Below are 23,922 nucleotides of genomic sequence, written 5' to 3'. Positions count from 1 at the left end.
TTCTGTATATGGGAGAGTAAGCACCTAAATTCGAACGAGTGGGCTTTCTTATAAACGGTTTATATTTCTTCGTTCTTGGTAAGTACTTAGGGGCTGATATTTTTATCTGGGTTAAGAGATTAGGTGTGTCAGCTAATCCATGGATTAATCAGATGAATACCCCCACTCTGAACCAATATTAAATAAGGCTTTGCACTCTTTGATACGTACACGCGAGGCATATCTAAAAATAGAAAACAATACGTAACTGATAATATAAATGTTTACCAAGCAATAAAATAACACATTGATAATTTTGAATAAAAGTTCTAGACAAAAACATCATGAATAAACCAGATTTTACCAACAAATTTAAAAAATATTGTTATAACTACATAGACAACCCTACAAACCTGTACCTATTTATACTGAGGTCGTTTCCATTTCACGTATTCTCATCCCAATTGACCCCTTTTTCGTCGTTATTTGTACCTAAGACGTCCCCAATATCCCCAAAAACAACAGATTTTTACATGTATTTTTATTTTATCAAATACATTAAAACCAATAACAACTGAGACTTACCTTTAATATATATGATGGTTCAAATACTAAATAACGTTTATAAATCACAGTCGTCTTCTATTATTATCAAATAAATAAAAGAGAGCAAAGTTTCTAGCACTAAAATAATTACTACCACAAGAAGTTAATTTGAAACGCGATTTTTTATAAGTTAGCAAATAATATCATGCATATTCAGAGCTGTTTTGTGAACTTTCAACATTCTACTATTAAACTACAAAAAATGAAAGATTTTGCAACGAATATAAGACTAATATTGAGCGTCGAAAGATTTTCCCGGTTTTTTCCCGATTCGCCTCTCAATCCCTAATCGCCCCATTTTACGGTATTCTTGTTAGCGTATTAAAAGGTAGTGATTGATGGAATTTTATCTCATATTAATTTATAAGGGACCACAACGGTCAACAAATAGAGACGTATCACAGCATTAAAGTACGCCATATTACATTTTAATTAGTTATTATTTACTGTTTGTGTTTTTTTTTCCCGACATTATTTACGTAACAAATGTTAAAAATACAAGCTAATTCATCCTTATGACGGTTTTTTTTTATAATGTATGTATGTTGTAGTGTCACTGGTCCTTCTTCATAATGAATTACCATTTGAAATTCCTGCGGCGCGGCGGCGGTCGTGTTCCCAATAAAACTTCGATATTGCACATCCGACGACACGGACCGGTTTTTGGGTCAATCGCCGATTTCATGTCACTCAGTCAAATATTTAACGAGTGTTCTGCCAAACGGTGACATTTCGCGGGCCCACACATCAGTATGAGCAAATCCAATTTGACGAGATTACAGAGAGAGAGAGAGAGAGAGAGAGAGAGAATGAGCCAGGTAGATAGAGAGATTATATCTTACAGTGCACTAAAACACATTTCGTCTTCTCGCATTAAAACTGTATAATCTCAAAACTTACTAAATTTTACAGGAGAGTGTTTTAAAGGTGTAACTCATGATATTTTTAATATTAATCATCTTTGCAACATTTATTTTTTAATTTTTACCAGTTACATTATCTGTCTTTTGAAGTAAGATAAAATTATGTATTAATTTTGTTAATAGTAGTCAAAATATAGGTAAACTGAAAAAAAAACTAAACTACGCTCTTTTGACAGTATATATAAGAGAAATACTGGTGATACCAAATGATTCCGGAAATTAACTCTATTTCGAATATTTTTGGAAATTGTACACTTTTAATGAGAAAACACGATTTATTATTGAAAAACAGTAAAACAGATATTATTTGTACAAAAGGTTTTGTCGCTAAAAACGATTTCTTCCAGACAACTGTTTTTATTTTGAGAAAGAAATACATCAGGTGTGTTGCTGTGTACCATATAATTATTAACAATAAATCAGTGATCTATCAAAATAAATCAAACCATAAATCGCATTGTTAAATAATGAAGAAAATAAAAACACTTAAACAATCAATTGATACCTACGATAGTGTATTAATAAACCACTATATCACTCTCATTTACTTATCATCTAACCTAATTTTTCAATTTTCTTTAAATATATTAAATCTTACTTTGATTAATTGTCAATAGTTGAATAAATAAATTAACAAATATGTGCTAAAAAATGTGATATTATTATACTCTTCCAAACGTTAATAATGGCCGCCTATTCCAGTCGACTATTTCAGATACACATAGATAGGTTAGTCAGATATACAGATAAAACCATTTACGATGACATTACGCAAACAATGGGTTACTTTTTGCATATCAGATTGCGATTGCAGCGGTCCATCAATTAAGGACTATTGTTTCAAAAATATGCTTATAACGGACCGTATCAAAAGCGTATTCGAGATCAAGAATAAGAATCAAACTGGTGTGTAAAAATTTGAATTTTGGATTTGAATTAAAATCATTTTCATTTTTAATTAAAATTACTTTTACAATTTTTATTGTATTGTATTGTATTGTATTGTATTGTATTTTTATTGTCACTTCATATATAATATATAATTGTATCGTTTGCTCCAACTACGCCAGGCGTTTTATCCTTTAGGCCACGACGACTTTTGTCTATCAGTAATCCTGTATTTCGATTTGAAGTGCAATTCGAGCTCTTTGCTAAAACCGGGTAGGTTGTGGATGGGTGGTCGTGGCTCCGACGACCGCCGGTCCGGCATCCCGAGGGGGAGACGGGGGAAATGTGCTCCGCACGAAACGCTTTGCTTTCCCCCCTTTGCCTTTTCATGAGCTCTATCTCATGCGAGGTTTGGACGTTGGTTGTTGAGCGACAGGAGGTTTTAGACAGTTCGACTCCGACATGCCCCGCCCTCCATTTTCCAGTGGAGGGCAGAAGTCCGGCGCTTTCCTCCTGACCAAAAAAAAAAGCTGTGGATGGGCATTCATAGTAGTACAATAAATAAAATATGTTTTAATTAAATAGACAAAAATAGTTTGTAACCTATCGTTTGATGTTGCAATATTACAAACATCGTCATCTTTAGTTTCCGTCACTTTGTAAGTAATTTTTAAAACTTATGAACTATAGGAAAATGGAGCATATAATATGAAGCAGAAAATTACAAATCTTGCAACGAATGTTTACTTTTCTAAAACGTTTATATTGTTGACAGGCGTTTTTGGGTACCAGCTGGTTTTGGACTTTGCAAAAATCCCCAGTTTTAAACTTAGAGTATTTAAAAAAAAAGAGATCGAGTCACTGTACATTTGCACTTTAAAAGCTTCGTCTGGTACGTTTGCCTGCGTCTAGTTTTCTTTTTGAAATATTCTATGTTCATCAATATTTCTACGTTTTCGAAACCTGTAACTAGTGTTCGCCTATTAATTCATGCATACCCATTACTTAGTTCATTATTTTGTCCAAATAATAAACTAAGACATTTACAAACTTAACAAAATAAAATTTCCTGGTAATTGCCTTAACGAAGTGACCGTAAGTGAAGACGTATCTCATTAAAAATTCATTAAAAGTGAAAAGGAAAACGAAAGTTTACACATACCCAAACGCAATTACAATACGTATAAGTAACTAAAATAACGAACCGGAACTGGTTTCTGAGTTATGATCGAAGAATGAGTCCGTATCTAGGAGAGGTTGTAATCGCAGGTAAGACGGTGGCTGTTTTTGACTTCTAATAAATTAAACGTCCATTTATTTATCTTTTGCTTAGATGGGATTTACAGACGATTTTACATTATATTAGACATACAGACATTATAACTTGTACCCACTTGAGGTACCAGGTCGAAATCACAATTGTATTGTAATTTTTAGCGGTTGTCCCACTTTTCAAACCGGGACGAATGATAGCTTCACCACAGAAACAATCTGGATTATGGATTAAATATCCGTGCAGGGTTGTAGTATGCCCTGCTAGTGCATACTACCTTTTTTATTATATCTATGGACGTGATGTGTAATGGAACCATTCCGCACGCAATGTCTATTGTATTCGTGTAAAATCTTAGGTAATATATTAATTAGGCGGTGGTGTTCAGATTTGAGCCATTTTTGGGTTCTGCAATGCTGCAGCTCGCCTCAGACAAGAAGGTCGCCTATCTACGTTAGCGTTGCAACGAGCAAGCAATTTCTGCAGATGATTGCAGGAATTGTCCGGAAGAGGCAGGGCTGTTGTAACCATGAGAGCTAACATAAATGATTAGTAGTGGCTCGAGGTGGACGAAGATATGTACCTGCATACTCGTATCAAACAATTCGAATATATATAGGTACTGGTATCAAGTAATTAATAGTCATATAGTTAATTATAATATTTAAATTAATTTGACCTAAAACTTATATAGTCAAAATGTAATTCTTTAATCATATTATTTTTTCTTCCGAATACCGCTTCACGTCAAGGGTAATCCCATAGAAGCCATTAATCTTATTAAAATTTTTGTAAAAATATTTTCCTATACTTGTATAAACTCCTGTTTAACATTCAACCTTGGCAACATTAAAATTAGAGAATCTAGTTTTTAATGAATAATCATCGTGCAATATTAACGCGATTAGAAAACGTAAGCGCAATCATGTTTTTAATTGTAAGGTTCCGTGCTACATAATTAGTTACAGATTAACAGTGACTTCATAAAATATTCAATTCAAATGTCAGTTAAGCACACAATTACGTCACGATGAGTAGTCATTACCTTAGAGAAACAGCTGTGAAGCTATTCCGGTAGCAACTTCATTGTTTTCATTGCCAAGTTTCATTTCAAGTTGTCATTATGCCTATGTGGGTTCACCTATCCTCACAGCCCGGTTGGTATTAAGTACAAGAACGTTTCTACTTTCTAACTCTAAATTAATTCTAAATCTCGATTGAACAGTATAAAAGTTTTCGCAGCCTTTAAGTCCAAACCAAAGACTGTGTCGCTGCAGAAAGAAATGTGGTGTTGGTACTTGTGTTGGCTTACAACGGAATATTTCAAACGAGGCTCGAAAGGTGTCCTCAACAGCGAACAGAGTCTTAGTTATGGTCCTACAATTGTTAATTTCTAGGGTCTAATATCGACTAACAACACACCAGCAATAGGCAATGCTCGCCTGCCTTCGAACGCAACAAAACAACACAAGACTTTGACCAATATTTAAATAATATATCTATACTTTTTTTAATGACGGAACCCCAAAGCCGCACATTAATAACAACTATTGGAATTTCGCAGTTATTGGGAGTTATTAATGATTATTGTTTTTGAAGTAAAAAAATACTTGCCCAACAACCTCACGGAGAAACGATATAATAATGATGGCTTTGAAAATAATAAGATGAACCGTAAAAAATATTTTATCTATGATTCCGGAATCCGGAGAATAATAATTGAATAACTGGAAACAAACCATGTACGATCCATCGGACCCCAAATTAGAATTCCCTGTGTGGGTGACCAGAGACTGACATTAATTCTATATGTTTAAATATATACATAGATATTGAAAATCTAGACAAACAGTAAATAAACCTGTTCATCACACGATTGTTTGCCCGATGTGGGAATCGAACGCACGTCCCTCTGTGCAACAGTCAGGGACGTTACTAACTGTACCAAGGAGTTAGAAGAAAAAAATTGAATTTTTATTAATTTAATATTGCATACATGCAATAATGGAGTTAATTGGGAAAATACTTCATGAGTAATTCCATAAAAGATCATCTTTTGTAAATGTTTTAGTTTCTGGGTGCATTATGTTTATCCTATTTGAATCAAAACAATAGCGATTTCTCGATTAATAAAATGCTATTTCAATAAACGATTGATCGTTTTATAGACTTTTTTGTTGAAGATTCGTGTATAATTAATCAAGTTTCGCTGTATAACTTTAGGGTGTCTACATTAATAATTTTGTGTTGTATTCAGGCAATGCTTGTACAATTTATCGTAAATCATTAATCCAGTAATTACGAAAGCTATAAATTTGGCTTGTTTAATTTTTATTAGATACTTATAATCATAGAACTCGATAGGAAGCGTCACGAATGAAAAAAACAACGTTACTATGCCACGTCAATTTGAACATTTGTCCTTTTGTCATTTTCTATTAAGTGCGAGTGATGCGTTCGTCGAGATTCGGACAAATAAAGAACGTATGTAAGTGGCCGGCTGTGAGGCAAAAATATGCAGGATGTTGCTACTTCTGGTAGTACCTAGTACTTTATAACAACGGAGATTCAGAACTCGCATACTGAGGTGGGTGACGGCATTTATGTTGTTAACGTCTGTGGACTCCGGTAACCATTTAACTCCAGGTAGGCTCCGTGAGCTTGTCCACCCATCCTTCAGCCCGCAGACTTCAACTGCTGAACACAGGTCTCCTCCAAGACTCTCCACAACCGGTCTTGCATCTAGCGGATTCCCGCGACACCATCCGTATCAACCCTAATGTTTCCACATAGACCCAGAGGTGTCTATTTTTCCTGTTGTCATCACACTATACAACATCGAGAGTAGTACCCTCATGCCTTGAACCGTTGTCTACCGCATATGTTTTTACTGTACCTTCAGATATTATCTATGACATTTGTCGTCGGTCCTCGCGATGGTATGTCCCTTTTGAAACATAAATCTAAAAGTTCTTTGTGATATGCAATTTATATGGACAGATTACTTAGTTGTATTACAAATGTACTACACGACTAACCCACTTAGTGACTTTTGTTTTCGCTAAGAATTATGTGTTGAAACATTTTGAAAACTTTCTCTCTATAAGATTAAGAACATTGTTTTAAAATAATGAAAAATTAAACAAAGATTTTTTATGTCTCTGAAAAAAAAACATTTTTAATAAAAATGCTTATACATATAATATAATCTCTGTTCTTGAACGCATTGCAAGAACAGACGTTTGAATGTTTCGTTCGTGAGAAAATTCTCGAGGTACTCAATTCTAAATAGTTTATCTTCGATTTATGGGTATCTAAGGCTCCAATGCTCCAGTTAAGGCTAGTTGTGCAACTCGGACTTCTTCCTAGTTGGACTAAGCGGTTCCTGTCGATTGCCCAACGTTCTACGTGTGGTACTTTCATAAAGGCTCCGCGATTACTTTATCCAAAAGCCATAAGCTATTTTTAATATCTTAAATTTAATGACCTTATGAAAATACAGCAAAAGTCATAAAATGTAATATTTCTATCCTTTAGTATTTGAAAATCTAAATTTTAGTGTAAATATTTATAAAAATGAATTGCAAAACATAGAACCAAAAATAGATGAAGTAAAAGAAACACCAAAAGAAGAAACAGAAAAAGTCCCTACCTATGTTACGTTGTAATATAATATGTATAATGCTAGGAGAGTTGACGTCAGACAGGCGGCCAAATCACTATGCAGCATGATAAGTCGTCATGGCCTAAAGGATAAGACGTCCGTTGCATTCGTATCTAGCGATGCACCTGTGTTCGCATCTTTTGAGAAAGATTGGTACCCGCCTGCGCTACCCACCCTGGGACTATATCTATATCCAGTTCTATATCTCAGTTGTCCAATAAATCAGCGGTCCCGTTATTCAAACCGAAACACATTACTGCTTCACGCAGAAATAGGCAGGGTAGTGGTACCTACTCTTGTGGGGCTATAATAAAAAAGTTGAATCCATCAGCGACTGACAGGGTGCCAAAAGAGTAGAGAAGTGAGAATGATTCCGCTTCATTATTACTTATTAATAGGGCGCTGCTTAAAGTTTGTGATTTTTTTCATTCATTTTAAATTTAATGTAAAGGTTAGAATGTCATAGGCAACGTATCCGCTTAGGTAGAAAGGCTATTTCACGCTTTTATTTTTACAATGTCATTCAGGTAAATAAATAGCAGCATAAGAAATATGCGCTTTGTTCAACGCAAATAATAGATTAGGTCAAATATGCAATTCAGTCGTTTTAAAATTTCGTAATTGCTTTTATTTAAGAGCACGTCGAAAGGAATTATTCCGAAAAAGAAATAAAATGAATTAAACTAGAATCACTGCATTTGATAAAGAAAATAATAAAATTCGTAAGATGCACGATATCGTGGATGTTTAGCTGTTTTCACTGTATCGATTTCAATGATTTTGGTGTTTATTGCTGAAGTCTTACGGTGTATATTAAAATGGTGGATGCAAACAATTTAGCAAGGTCTGCGTTCCGGTCGGTACGAGATCACGTAACACACTATCTTTCGTTTTAATCGGCCTACAAAACTCTGTGTAAGGAAACTGTAAATTGCATTCTCGAATTTGCATACAACGGCAGGATTAGAGTAAAAACACATTTTCTTCGCAAGAATATTTTGATGGTATTCTATTTATTTTACAATTTAGGTCTGCATATTCTCCAACGTCCAAATTCAATCGGATAACACAATAAATGCCTAAACAAATTGTTATTTAACACGGACAAATGTGGACCTTATTGGGTATCGACTGTCAGACTCATGCGCCACGCATTGTCAAACTGTCAATACCTACTTGAATATATTATATTTTAACTTCGAAATATTGTTATCACATAGTGTAAATCGGAGTTTGAAATAATCTTGTATTTTGTATAAATAAAATGCTCTAAATTTAACACTTATTGTTAGTTCAACATGTATATTGGTACGTGTTGCCTGAATATAAAATTATTTAAATTAGCACGAGGTTTAATAACAATTAGATATCATAGTTAGATTATTAATCTTTCTTCTTCCTTACCTAATCGCTGGTAGCCAAAGGGCTACCCCGGCTACTCATGGAACCGTTGGTAAGCTCACGGGCTCAATCTGTGAGAACTATGTAACACTGGCCTTAACAAGAGCAGTGCTGCGCTGAATCTCCTACCGCATCGGAATCGTGGCCCACTTAGAGGTTCCGGCGAGAAAGTCAATGGGTTGTGTCTATGGGTTGTGCTATAACAATAATCATTAACGTGCAAATTAAACTTTAAAAATATTATTGTGAAATTTGTTAATTAAAAAGTCTATTTAATAAGTTTAGAGAGTAAGTCTCGTGTATAAACTATATGGCTTACATTACATAACGGATACTATTATATAAGGTATATTTTCAAGTAATTAATTCACGCCACGCTTTGCTGTGCACTAGCAATAAAAATCATACCAAATATATATATTTTTATAAATGAGGGATTGCTGTTGGCCCAGAGGCCAGAGTTTCACAAAGACAGGTGAGCGAGGAAGGGCTCAGAGAGGAGTGGCGGGATTTACTAACAGCTACCCGAGCACCCCCAAGGGAGACCTAACAACTCAAGACTAGCATCTTCTCTATCATCCTTCCACATTCATAGTTCACGCTATCTTACTAACCTCATTTTCATTTCGTCACATCACATGTCCATACCATCCCAAACGCACTTCTCAACTTCTCAATAATGAAGTCTGTTGGAGGGCTAAGCCAAGTTGGGGTCAAAAAGGATATCTTCAACAGACGAGCATATGCCCCATTTGATGGTGAGTGGTTACAGTCGCTCAGCAATGCCAGAGACGTAACCAAGCCGCTACCTACCACCAACTTAATTCTATTTGAATAAAAGTTATTTTGAATGAAAATCAAATGAATACCAAATTCATAGAATGAATTTTAAACATTTCGTCGGCATCGAAATGTGCCGCTCTTTACTTACGCAATAAATAGGGAGGCATAATGCAAATAAAAAAAAAATTAACAAGAAAATATAGCATATTTTAGAACAGCTTAATTATAAGAAATAGATAATTCATATAACACAAAAAATGAAGGAAAAATGAAAAGTTTTGTTGTATCACATATTCAAAGTGACATTATTACTAAATCACAACAAATTTGTTAATGATAAAGAAATCTAGAATGAAATTTGAATACGAGGTCATAGAGGATGATTTGCTTCAAAATCGTTTAAGCTAAATAAACTGCTTAAAAAATGATTCATCCAATGATTGAAATTCGACCATAATTACTAATTCATAACTATTCTCTTAATTATAATTTAATTTTAAAATAACAAACATAAAGACAATTTATTTTCTCTTTTGTATGTTTAATATAAAAACAAAACTTTCTTAAATGGCAACAGTTTCGCAATTGTTAATTTACAAAAAAATTAGTTTCCAGGCCATAAAATCTTCAAAGAGAAAAAACCATAGTTGATAAACAGAGAAAAATGGTGATAACTTTCTATTATTTTTGCATGTTTGTATTAATGATTTAATTATCTATTAAAAGATTCTGAAACATTCTAGATAAAATAAATTAATACTTAAAACTAATGCGAATGTTAGAAAGATTAGAAAAATGCAACCACAGAAAGTTTTAGAAAAAATACAACAGGCTAGGTGTTCTGTTTTAAATTTATTGACTTCAAATCAAATCGTGGTACACTATTTATGTATATATTTATTTTTGTGAGATTTATAATGCGTTTATTCCTTTTCATACATATTGTTGCTTATTTTTTCTATAGTTATCAAGATCAAATCTAGTTACGAGAAATGTAAAATATTAGGTTAGGTTAGGAAGTACAATAAAAGCTTTTTGTTCGCATGGTATACGTTCCGTAAATATGCCGCGAATACAGAAACCGTGAATATGTAAAAATGCGCTTACAAAGCATATTCGGTTGGATACTTACATATTGGAATACTTTTTAGCAATATTTAGGTACCGATGTACCTATTAAATAGTGAATAAAGAAAGCTTTAGCCGCGAGCATAGGAATTGGGTCGCATTTTTTTTATCCGCCAATAGTGAAAACGCGGTTAAGAAGCTTTTACTGTATACCGAAAGTTTCTATATTTTTGTAAAAAAAATATATGGTTTCTATCTTTTTTAATTATTTTTAAATACACATCCGTTAATTTAAAAATGACGATGCGATAAATTGAATACGAATATTTAATAAGCCACCGAAGTTTTATTGGCGTTTCAATTACAACATAAAACGACGTAACAGCATTGTGCGTGAGAAGGCAAATATTTATTACGGTTTTATCCTTCACATTTATTTGAATATTAATTTTAATTATATATTTGCCATGAATATGAATAGAATTTTTAAATTAAGGATAATCTAGATGCGCTGTTTGTAGCTCATGGTACAAAAAACAAGAATATTAGAACACGTCATAATGCTTTGCTATGTACTGTCTATCAAAGCGTAATCCGCTTTGATAGACAGTACATAGCAAAGCATTTTAAAGTTAGAAACAAACGGTGGAAGGCGACATTCATGCTGTGCTCTCAATTTTTTTTATTGCTTTGGATAGTTGGTCGAGCCCACAGCCTACCTGCTGTTAAGTGGTTACTGAAGCCCATAGACATTTACAACGTAAATGGGTCACCCACCTTGAGATATAAGTTCTAAGGTCTCAGTATAGTTACTGTGGCTACCCCACCCTTCAAATCGAAATGCATTACTGCTTCACGGCAGAAATAGGCGGGGTCGTGGTATCTACCCGTGCGGACTCACAAGAGGTCCTACCACCAGTAAAATTTACCAGAATATTAACTCCGCTTAATGTTTCAGGCTGAGCTCCATGAGCTCGCCATCAACCAAGACGAAGCCAGAATACTCCCTCGTTTCTACTGGCAAATAGGCAGGCAAAAACAACTGACCATCTACATCATAAATATAACAATAATTAATAATTCAGAATATGCATTGCAAGATACAAGGGCAACGACACCAACATGAGGGTACAAGGCGCCTGACAGTAATTATCACCGCTTCTCTTGGCCATCAGCAATGCTACGTTAAGTCATGTCTGCCAACATTCGGTTACAACATTTGTAAGCAATAAAAACGGTGGAAGATATAAACTTGCCTGTACTGGGAAATATGTTGAAATTGGATTTTTTCCCCGCGGAATCAACTTCACTGTAAGTTGAAATGAATACTCCATGAATACTCCTGTGTAAAACGTCGATCGGATAATGTTACGCTTTGTATAAAATCGGAATACAAAGCGTTACAAAGTATGCCTCGTGAAGCATGTGCTTACGAAATACAATATACCTAACAATGTTTTGTTTAGCGCAACAAGAGAGAGGTCAATCGAGAAAAAAAAAAAACTGGCATTGACTTTGTTGCTGATGATTGCCACGGTAATCTAGTGTTAGTGACCCAGATCACTGAGTTACCGGATCCAGTTCCCGGCCGAAACCAAAGTCTGTTACCGATATTTGGTTTTCGAGATCAGTGTGCGAGTTTTTTAAAGTTCTCGATAGCGTAAAAGTTAAGTTAAACCTTAAGCCCTTTAAATGTGGAACATCTCTTTTTTTATGGTCAAAGGATCTTGTATGCTACCATTACACAGAACTAGCGCGTAAACGATTCCGGCCTACTCTAGCTACAAAGACAAAGCATCCCTATCATCCGTGTATAGTGTTGGTACCTCAACCTTATTTCCTACTGAACTTCTTCAGTTCTTTTCCGTTTCCATTCCTGATGGATCGACAGACGAACTCTCTGAAAGTATATGTATCATGACGATGAAGTAACAATTGTATTATATAATCGCAGTCCCTCCCTTCAAACTGTAACGCACCATATTTTCGCGAACGAATTAATATCAAACCTCCAAACAGCAATGCGCCACCCACCTCGAGATATAAGTTCTAAGATCTCAGTATAGTTACAACGGCCACCCCACCCTTCGAACCGAAACGCATTACTGCTTCACGGCGGAAATAGGCGGGGTGTTGGTACCTACCCATGCGGACTCCCAAGAGGTCCTACCACCAGTGAATTCCTACTGAATCACAGACGCGTCTTTCTTGATATAATCATCATTAAGCGGAGATACCTTTCGATGGTCGTTTCATAACCGAGCAAGGTTAATACTGAGGTCACGTTAAACACATTTGTAGATTCATTTAGCACATCAAATACACTGTTTGAGTCTAGCAAACTTATGGCTCTTTCAAACATGTTGTCACTAACAGAGTGTGAGGTCAAGGCTCAGTTTCAAAATAAAGTTTATGTCAGTTTAATTAAAATGAAGACGTTTAGGCTATTTATTAAGAAATATAGGGCAATAATAAAAATAAACTCAATTTATTGTTAGTAGAGTTAAATGGGTATAACGGTTTGCTCTTGCTGTGATTCCTTCTCCTAAACTGTACCTCATACTTGGTAGATGTGGTCAGATCGCTTTATCGATAGCATAAAAATTCGGTCGGAAAAAAATTACTATAGTTCGATGTGCAATCTTGCCCGTCGATACAAACCAATGAGTTTCTCACTGCTCTTGCTAGGGCTTTTTTTTTATTGCTTTGATGGGTGGACGAGCTCACAGCCCACCTGGTGTTAAGTGGTTACTGGAGCTCATAGACATCTACGATGTAAATGCGCCACCCACCTTGAGATATCAGTTCTAAGGTCTCAGTATAGTTGCAACGGCTGCCCCGCCCTTCAAACCGAAACGCATTACTGCTTCACGGCAGAAATAGGCAGGGTGGTGGTACCTGCCCGCGCGGACTCACAAGAGGTCCTACCACCAGTAAAAGCTGGTGTCAGTTCTCTCAGGTTGAACCCGTGAGCTCACCTACACGTGTGAGCGTAACTGAAATAGCCCCTTAGGCTATCTGTGACTTGGCACCGAAAAAGCCTTTGAAAAAATTCATGCGTGTATTTAAAGAGAAGTATTTACCTACTTAGTAAGTCCAATTCATTAATTAATTTAACTAGATGAAAATTTTGCTGTGTGCCACACGTGTGAAAGTTATTTTGTGTACTTGCGTGTGTCTGTGGTGAGTACGTGAGTGTGTGGGTGGTTGTAAATGTGTGTTATTCATATTACACAATTGCATAAATGAAAATTGTGCAACAAAAAAATGAACGTAGGTACCAAAAACGTAAGCCGTGTATTACAATTTCACCTTAAACATTTGTATAGAAGTTTAGGTCGACGTGTAATCTTTTTAAACAATTTCCTTGGGTCCCTATTTGCCATTACAACTTACTCCTACTTATTATTTTAATAAGATTTTTAGTTTAATCGCTATTTAGTTCAAAGAAATCTTTTGAAAGTGTTTTAAGTATTTTACTAATTTGAAAGTGTGTTACATACTGTTGTTAAAGTTGATAATGAAACATATTTTTCAAAATTGTCCTGCATTTATAATATTATTACGTATTTTTTTGCATGTAACTTTCTTGATGTAAGTTGGAATGTTTTTATCTCGATCTACATAAAGTTCATAGTGTACTTAGTAAATTTTTCTTTGATTTAAGCAAAGCCACGAATATCACGAAGAACACGAGCACCGAAATTTTGACACGAGGCTTCATTAATTATAGGTACTGCTTCTTCTTCTTATTTGTAAAGTAGTCTGTCACTAAAACATTTTTGACATAAAATGTACTATTCTTAATTAGTTTAATTACTATTTTCAAAAGTAGCAAATATACTGTCTTAAGTAAGTACCCAGTACAGAGTTCGATTAATTTGGAACTACATACCTATTGAGCATAGTAGCAAGGTAGCAAAATCTAAAGATGGAGCTAGATAAAATATACCTAATGGTATGGAGTACTTCAGAATTAATAAATAATAAAATATTTGACTGCGTTTTCTGTTATATAATAAGAAAACAACCTTTAAAGCCCTCAATCTCTTTTAAAATTAATATTAAAAATTAAACAGTAAACAGTATTAATAAACTATACAAAACTGAATTCTCTTTTTACTAAATGACAGTCTTCACTCCATGACACTGAAGAAAATTTCTCTTTAAAAACTAAAGAGTTTGAAATAATAAACATTTTTTTTTACACAAATAATTTCAAAAAGAATAAAAAATGAAGAAACATTCTTTTGTGAAATTATACTGTAAACGACATCGAAAAAAAAACAACTAAAGTAGGTAATAGAAGTCACTGGAGCCTTTAATTTTAGTTTGTGTTGAGTGTTGTAACGTGTAAGATACCGTGTGCGCAGTATATCATAGCCGAACTAAACACTATTATTATGAAGGCAGAAAAAAACGGATGTTTCGACATTGTGTTGCATTCAAAATTACTAAGGTGTAATAACGTATTTCATAGCTTACAAATATACACCTCGTTTTTCAAGACTTCACGATGAGCAAAAAAATAAAGCCATGGATCATGTACGAGAAAACTGTTTGCACAACGTCCACCTATTTAAGCAATAAAAAAAGATGCATTTGAGAATCAACTACCTTTAAGCAATTTACGACGGAGACACACTGACAGCTGTTAGCAAGCGCTACCCCTCCTGGTTGAGCCCATGTTCACCCACCCGCTCTGACGAAACTGGAAAGGTCTTCGAACCACCCAGTCACCCTTTCATACCAAAAAAACCGTACGCTTGTTGAACGCTGGCAAGAAGCTGCAATTATTATTTTTAAGTTAATTAAAATTTCATTTTAATGTACAATTGGTACAGAGAAACCAGTCGTATTAATCATATTTTTAAGATTGACATACTTTGAAACGAAAATATTTGAAGAAAGTCACACAAGATACGGATTTCTACTTCGCAAATAAAACTAAGATGATAATGTGGAAGGTAAACAATTCTTAGCTGATGTATGGACACTACGAGATGCGAAAATTGTGTATTCGAATTTTTTTACATTTGAATACACGGAGAATTCAATTTACAATCATTGATAGATTTTTATAATTTTAGTCAGAAAAAAAAACATATATTTAGTGAGCGTTTTTACGAGTATTGTGTAATAATGACCAGCCAGTGCATACATTTTAAAAATATCTAGTTTGTTTGTCATTCGTTCTGAATGAAACAAGCTATATGAGATTTGCTAATTTGTTTGTGTAGATTCGCTTTCATACCTACGACAAATTGGAACCTTTTTTTTTTTTTTGGTCAGGAGGGAATCGCCGGACTTCCGCCCTCCACTGGGGATGGAGGGCGAGGCATGTCAGAGTCCAACTGACTAAAACCTCCTGTCGCTCAACAACCAACGTCCAAACCTCGCATGAGACAGAACTCATGAAGAGGCAAAAGGGGGAAAGTGAAGCGTTTAGTGCGGAGCACATCTCTCCCATCACGCTCCCCCTCGGGACGTCGGACCGGCGGTCGTCGGCGCCACGACCACCAGCCCTCTCGGTCGGCACGACAAATTGGAACCTAGTGCTTATTTGGTGAACTAATCACAAGCATGTCTCTCATATTTCGTGAACCATAAGCGATCGTAGCTAACGAACACCGCTCCCGCATAACAAAATAGGACTCCCTAAGTTTCCGTGATAGTCCGATGCGTTAGGATATTGCACTAAAATCACATTACGTACCTATTATATTGAAGTTTGTTGCAACTGTTAGCCGGATTACACGCAATACATAGGCGATGGCGACGACTTAAAGATTAAAGTATCAAAATCACAACACCATACTATAGAATTACATTAAAAAATGTTAAAAATGAAACATAGATAGGTACGTAACTCTAGAATCAGGTAGCACGCGATCAGTTTCAGACAGTTTTTTGTCGTATTGTATTGTCAACAAACTAATACCATGCAGTGAACCGGCAATGGAAAGTTTTAAGTTTCTCATTTTATTTGATTTAACTTCTCATCCGTCATCTTACGTGTTAAAAGTTCCTTATTTTTTTCTTTCTTAATGATTACACAGAGTAAAGTTAAAGAGTAGGTTTATTTAAAATAGTTGTTAAATATTGTCTTATTTAAATGGATTGTGAGCTCGCACGGGTGGGTTCCATCAGCTTGCCTGTTCCGGTTATGAATGCGTTCTGGTTTGATTGGCGAAACAACAATTTGGATTTTCACCACATGTCTTAAAGTAGCATTCACGTCGTGACGTCTGTAGTTTCGGTTGCCGTAAGCCGTCTGTCTACACATGCATGTCAAAAAAAATCGTAAATACTTATGTTTATGACAGCTACTTGCGGTAGATGTATCATTTTGACTTCAACCAAAAAAGCAAAATATTAGTTAGGAATTCAACAATACAGGCATACTGCCATCCCGTAAGTTTGAGTAACATTTCTGAGCTTCCGGTTAATTCGAGGATGCCATTGAAATTCTTGCAGGAATGGTGTTTTGAAATCCTTTTTACAGTAATAATACAGCGTGGTATGGACATGTGATGCGTAGAGAGATGATGCATGTGACTAGGAGATGTATGGAAATGGTAGTGCAAGGTAGAGGGGGAAGAGATCGACCGAAGAAGACATGGAGTGAGTGTTGAGATGACGGCTGATAGAAGAGAATGGAAGAGAAAAATTAGCTGTGCCGACCCCACTTAGTGAGATAAGGTGGAGAAAAAGAAGAGAAGATTACAGTAATAATACTATTGCCAAGGGATTCACAACGATTCATACGTTCCGTGATATTAACAACTTAACTTGCTTACTGTTGAGCAATCTCGCTTTTGATCTTGTTTTTCCTTTAAGATCATAACATAATGGCGCTTGTCTAAAAATTAATCTAATCGAATCTACTGTTTTGTATTCGCGCGTAGTGTGTGAATGAGAACTCGGCTTAAATCTGATAAATAAAATAAACATTTCGTTTGGTTCTTCGTGTATGTACGAATGGTTCACGCATTGATCGATTGACGTCAAAAACAGTATAGGTAATTATAATAATAGGTATAGGTAATTGGTGTATTATGTTGACTATTGGTATATGTTGCCAAAGTATAGCTAGTTGTTGTAGTGCAGGGAGGTTTTATTACAACTAGAGGTCCCGCAGTAGTCGAAATTCGACTATAATTAATTGGAATTGTAAGTTTGTACACTATTATGATTGTATTTTATATTTCTATAATCACAAATTCGCCAAGGCTACACTATAAAAAAATATTAATAAAGACAAACAATATTTAATCTATTCTCAATTTGACCACAGACGTTAAGAACAAAAGTTTGACAATAAATTTTAATAGTATGCATGCGTGTGTGCGTCAAATACATGGTATGTAGTGTGTGTAATGTTTTCTTTATTGATTTAATGTATCTTTTATGCATTATTTTAAAAAAATATTAGCAATGTCCACTTCTTCTCTATATTCTCTATAAGTGTGGAAAATTTCATACTCCTCTGTCCGCGCAATTTTCGTAAAAAGGGATACAAAGTTTTTGCTTCACGTATTAATATATAGATAACATTACGAGATCGAAGTGCGATAAGTAAAGGTAACAAATGCACATATGTATTTCTATATTTTGCAATAGTCGCAGCGGAGCATTACCGTAACTTATGACTATAGATAAGTAATATCTATGATGGTCAATGTTGGTAACAAAATTGAAAACACGTGACTATTGAAGTGTTGATAATAAGTGAAACAAATGTTATATTGGTTTTTTATTATTATTCGACAACGATCCTAAAATTTTTATCGCACATAATGTCGAATAATTTAAGTAAAATGTTTAAAAAAATGTGTATATTTTTTTTTTAATTTACACAACAAATAAACTCTGTAGCCGTCGTTCGTTCAAATTCTGCTGATATTTTCCTCTTAAGCGTATGTGATACTTATTACTTATGTTCAATACAAAACCGATGATAGTGAATTGTGTATCATAAACACTTGACTCAAGAGAAATCACACCCACAGCGTGTCATGGAAAGTAAAAGTGTACCACTACCGCGACTGGTGACTGTCAATCTGAAATGTTTTATTAATGCATTCTTGTGTACTGTAGACATGTTGCATAACTGCATACCTAACACGTTTTTTGGACACCTTGAATTTCACGAATGCTGCCTTCCATGGTTGTGTTTTTTTTTTCTTTTTAATTATGCTTAAACTTAGCGTATGGATTTTTAGTCACGAAGCCAGCCTCAATTTCATGACATACCTTCGCTTACAGTTTTTAGTTAAGAAATTATGATGTTACCTATCTAACGAGTACTAACCCTTTGGTAAAGTGAAATTAAAATCTAAAATTTGTGTATTTATTTATTAAATAAATATTAACTAAAATAAAACAGTAATTTAAAATAAAATAAAACGGACGATAATGCCTTTGTAGTTAATGTGAAAATGGTAGTATATTAATACTGTTCAAAGTTTCCTTGTTTTTTTTTTAACTTGTAAATATTTTTTTTATTGGCCGTTGGTAGACATGCATACGGCAAAGTTTCCTTGTTTTTTTTTGTTATTTGTAAATCTTTTTTTATTCGCCGTAGGTAGACAAGCATACGGCTCACCTGATGTTGAGTGGTTACTATCGCTCATGGATGCTAGCAATGCCATGGGCAGAGCCAAGCCGTACAAAAAAGAGAAGATTACACGATATTTTTCAATAGAAGCTAAATATTATAATTTTATTGGTATTGGATAGGTCTCCAGGACAAATCGTCGATCGTCGACCGTCAACCGGTTAAATAATCCAGGATTCCGTTGGATCCGGGAAGCGCGGCTGAAGTATTGTCATATTACATTTTACGAAAACGACATCGTTTATTTAAATGATTTTTGCAAAAGGCTTTGGATGAAGAACCCCATAAAATGACAATTTTGGGTCGTCGACCTAGCATTTTTATCGTTTCTGCTCGAGTCATGAATAATAAATAGTCTAACCAAACAGGATTTTTAATTCATAGGTATCCATCCATATTGATGCGATACGTGCTGTTTGTGTATAAAATGAAACATGAACATACATTTAGATAAAATACGTATTTTTTTTAGTTAATATACCTAATTACATATAAATAACTATCAAATAACTTAAATTCATAAAAAAAAATTCAAAGCGGTATTTTTTTTTAAATTCAATGAGGCTTTCGAATTTGGAATTTAATAACCGTTTCACTTACCGAGATCTCGATTATTGTTCGATGTCCGTTGAGCGTTAGCCAACAAAAATAACGAAACGAAGATCACACTTGGTACGTTTTTCGAAAATAGATACATTTTTATAGCACCTTTGAATTAAAATTAAAATAAATAAATAGACACTGACAATAGACAACTATACGATTAAAATTTAGAAAAAAATTATTAATAAATTAAAAAAACTTTTTGGTTATTCTGATGTTCGAATTTAGAATTTCGATGTCATTCTTTCGCGGTTATCTTCGACCGCGGTATCGTTGGAGCGCGTGCTGCGCGGCCTTTGGCTTGTACACTGAACGGAGGCTGTGCGGGCGCACGGACTATGTAGAGAAAGAATAACATAACCGCGGACCGGTCGATGCCATAAAACACCTTGCCATCTTCGGCAATTATATTATGCGTCACAAGAACTCGAAAAAGTTTCTTCTTATTTAAACGCATCTTGGTTTTTGCGTCAATATTACAAACAGTGTATTGATAATAATTTTTTTTTATAAAACTAAAGTTCGAACCACGGAGCCTTTTATAGTAAACTAAGTCTTGTCACACATCAAAACGCAAATAGCTTGCAATAATTTAGAATACAACATAATGATATGCGTTTGTCTCCACAGCGGCATTTACATATTTTTTGTTCACACGCAAATCTGTGAAACTATTTAAGTAAAAAAAAAACTGATAAAGCTGTGTTATTATACCCAAGTTATAGTTAAGTTCCAAAAAAAAGAATAAATACTTTTTGGGTACTGTTTTTGTTTATCTCGGCTATCTACATTATATACAGTATTAGATAATCATAGATAGCTATTTCAGCGCTGTTGCAAGTGATGAGAATTAATTAAATGTGAAAATCGTGCGAAACACCCGTTGAATAATTATAGTGTTTATAAAATTAATTGTGTAAAGAAGGTATCCGCAATTCAACCACGAAGTCAAACAGAATCTTCCCGTTGTCTGGGTTCCTGCTGCTTCACCTGCCATCTAGTAAGCTCCGCAAAGCTACTAATTTAAACTTCCGCTATTACCTACTTCAGAAAGTAGAAGTGTGCTTTCTCTGTGTTGTTGTCTTCTCAAATAAACAAACGATTCGGGGTCTTTGAACAAAAAAATTAAGTTCATAATGTATAAATTTGCTATTAGTATAGGTACCATACCCGATCCGGTGGAATGAATGGTAAACAGTCGACGTCGCCCTAAACACGTCATTACGAATCCTCGGATCCATTAACGGTGCTTTTAGGTACCTCAAGCACCGGTCACCGTCCTCGCCGAACCTGGTACTGGCGACGAAGGGCTCGACGAGAAAATGAACGCATAGACTCAGCCCACTGAGTTTCTCGCCGGATCTTCTCAGTGGGTCGCGTTTCCGATCCGGTGGTAGATTCTGCGATCCTGCTCTTGCTAGGGCCAGTGTTTGCAACACTCTCGACTTGAGCACTGAGTTCACCTACTAGCTCGGTGAATCTAGAATAGCCCCTCGAGGCTACTGGACTAGGTAGGGAAAAGAAAAAGAAAAAAAAAGTTAGGTACTATGGTCCGAACTAAGGCCGTGGATCGAGTTTCATAAGCTACAGGTATATTATTAACGGTACTGAACTTTGAACTTATTCAAAGGTTTAACCGACGGCTTCAGGCTATCAAGTTTTTTTTTTTTTTTTTTTTATTGCTTAGATGTGTGGACGAGCTCACAGCCCACCTGGTATTAAGTGGTTACTGGAGCCCATAGACATCTACAACGTAAATGCGCCACACACCTTGAGAATAGAATAGAATATTAATAGAATAGAATAGAATAGAATCCAGTATTAGGTTCCATCGAGTTCCAGTAGTACCACCCAAAACCGGACTAGAAAGAGACTAGCCAGATTCGTCTGCTCCTACCATCTCACCCGTAGTCTTCAGTGGACCTGTGACGCTTTTAACAACGATGAAACATCGGGAACTCACTAAAATTAACAATTGTGGTAAAAAGTCGTTAAATATAATAATAAATGACTTCGAATGACTCGATGGTGCAGTAGTTACCGGCCCTGACTGTTGTGCCGAGGGTCGTGTGTTCACTTCTCGCATCAGACAAACATAGTGTGATGAACATAGTGTGTTGGTTTGTTTGCTCTTTGCCTGAGTGTTTATTATCTATAGATGTACATATATATTTAAACGTAGACAGGTATGTATAGTATATCAGTCTCTTGTACTCATAACACAGGGAATTGTAAATTGGGGCCAGATGACCGTGCGTGATTTGTTCCCAGTAATTAAATATTTATTTAAAGGTACAATAATTAAAAACATGACTGTTGTGGTCGACGTAGGTTGGTACCTACAACATCCCGCTCATTAATACCTAATTTCCCAAAATGGAGTGGGATGGGATTATGTATGAATATGAGTTTCATTATTCCGACATAACTTTCTTACTTAACGCGTAAGACTATAATTATTTTGGCATGGCAGTCGCATTTTACATTATTAGGTATACATATATGTATGTACCTAGTCAGGTCATAAATTCTGTCACATGTTTAATGTAAAATAATTGAAACAAGTTTATTCATTATGTAACCATTTATATACCAAAATGAACTTAACAAAACATAGATTCTTATGACACTAAAGTTTATTCAAAATGGCCTCCGTGACTTTGAATACAGGCCTTCAATCTGCGTGGCCAGTCGTCTATCGCAGCACGAACGAGGTCCATGTCAATATCGGCGGCTGCCTTAATCAAGGATGTCTTGAGTGACTCCAAATTGGGATGAGGCTTTGAGCACGCCTTTTCCTCCAAGTGTTGCCATATCTTGTAATCTAACGGATTCAAATCTGGACTGGAGGAGGGCCAGTCTTCGTGCCGGATGAAGTCGATTTCACGCGCCGCCAGCCAGTCTTGTGTGCTCTTCGCTCTATGAGCTGGCGCCGAATCTTGTTGGAATACCCAGTGCCTGTTATTGAACATGGTATGAGAAACAGGTTCGTCAGGACTGTATTTTGATACACAACTGCATTCGTTTTTACACCTTTCTCACAAAAATGTACCTCTGTTAAGCCCCAATAAGAAACTCCCAACCATACCATGAGCGAGGTTGGAAAATGACCTCGTTGGACACGCGGAATACGGTTGCTCGCTTCTTCACTACTGTGTGCGTACACCTTATCATTTTGTTTGTTGTAGCTCTCTTCTACGGTAAAAATTTTTTCATCCGAAAAAAGAATTTCCCGATATATTTTTCCCGCGTACCGCTTCAACAAAGCGCGGCATCTCTTCAGTCTCAGGTCCATTAGACGAGCATTCAAACGATGTCCTGTTTTTCTTCGATATGCCCGAAGCCCTAAGTCTTCATTTAACACCCTTTTCACCGTGGTTCTGCTTAACCCCATCTGAAGAGCCAACAATTTCTGCTTACGTTTGGGATTTCTTTGAATTCGCGCCTTCACAGCTTTTATCACTGCTGGAGTCCTAACAGACCGAGGGCGACCACTTCTTGACCTGTCATCTACACTAGAGTCTTCATTGTATCGTTTGATGGTACGATAAACGAATCTTTTGGTTATATTCAAAATTTTCAGTATGTTAAAAATTTGAATTGGCGCGTAACCGCAACGATGCAACGCAATAACTGCAACACGGTCTTCTTTAAGCGTCCACTCCATATTTAAAAATGAGTAAAATTCTAAAAGTATACATTTTTATTTTCATGAACAATTCGAAATTCGAATTCAATAAACTTTTTTGTGGCCAGCATTCTAAAAGAAAAGTTTTTACTGTGTGACAATACTTATGACCTGACTAGTTATTTAACGAGTTTTTATCACAATAGTTAGGTTGGTATTTTAGAAATCCTGCTCATTATTACCCAATTTAGAGGTCGCACAAGGTGCAATTTGTCTTCAAAACTTATTCAAGGTCTTCATTTTATTTAATAGAGATGTGTAAATAGGCACGTTTTTTTTTGTTTTTTTTTTAAGTTAAACTTCTTTAAGCAAGTTGAGAGTAACATTGAACTCGCAACAAATTCGTTACGGTTAGAAAGAAAAAATATAATTTAGGAAGAGCGAGAGTGAGAAAATAGACAGAGCGTCTCGAGAATCACTCGACCG

At 35.3% G+C, this 23,922-nt stretch overlaps 1 protein-coding gene and 1 long non-coding RNA gene across 4 annotated transcripts in view; one reads left to right on the top strand and one right to left on the bottom strand.

The window, feature by feature from the left end:
• The window catches only part of LOC101739843 (C-type lectin 37Da), a 91,292-nt gene extending 70,941 nt beyond the window's left edge, over window positions 1–20,351 (bottom strand). For both annotated transcript variants that reach the window (XR_009974276.1, XM_038013974.2), the window contains exon 1: window positions 19,806–20,351. Coding sequence is in view for 1 of the 2 variants with exons in the window: in XM_038013974.2 (XP_037869902.1) it covers window positions 19,806–19,902 (97 nt within the window). In the remaining variant the exon portion in view is untranslated. The remainder of the gene's footprint in view (window positions 1–19,805) is intronic.
• On the top strand, window positions 6,107–19,570 carry LOC110386131 (uncharacterized). 2 transcript variants are annotated; one of them, XR_009974278.1, is made up of 4 exons: window positions 6,107–6,256; window positions 11,544–11,896; window positions 14,253–14,318; window positions 19,328–19,570. It is a non-coding gene; the product is annotated as an uncharacterized LOC110386131 (long non-coding RNA). The 2 variants fall into 2 exon arrangements; XR_002431364.3 differs by lacking the exon at window positions 19,328–19,570 and having other exon boundaries at window positions 14,253–14,581.
• Window positions 20,352–23,922: the final 3,571 nt, after the last annotated feature.

This window comes from Bombyx mori, chromosome 11 (genome assembly GCF_030269925.1).
Source record: "Bombyx mori chromosome 11, ASM3026992v2".
In the NCBI taxonomy this organism is placed as follows: Eukaryota; Metazoa; Arthropoda; class Insecta; order Lepidoptera; family Bombycidae; genus Bombyx; species Bombyx mori.
This window is presented reverse-complemented; position numbering and strand designations above follow the sequence as displayed.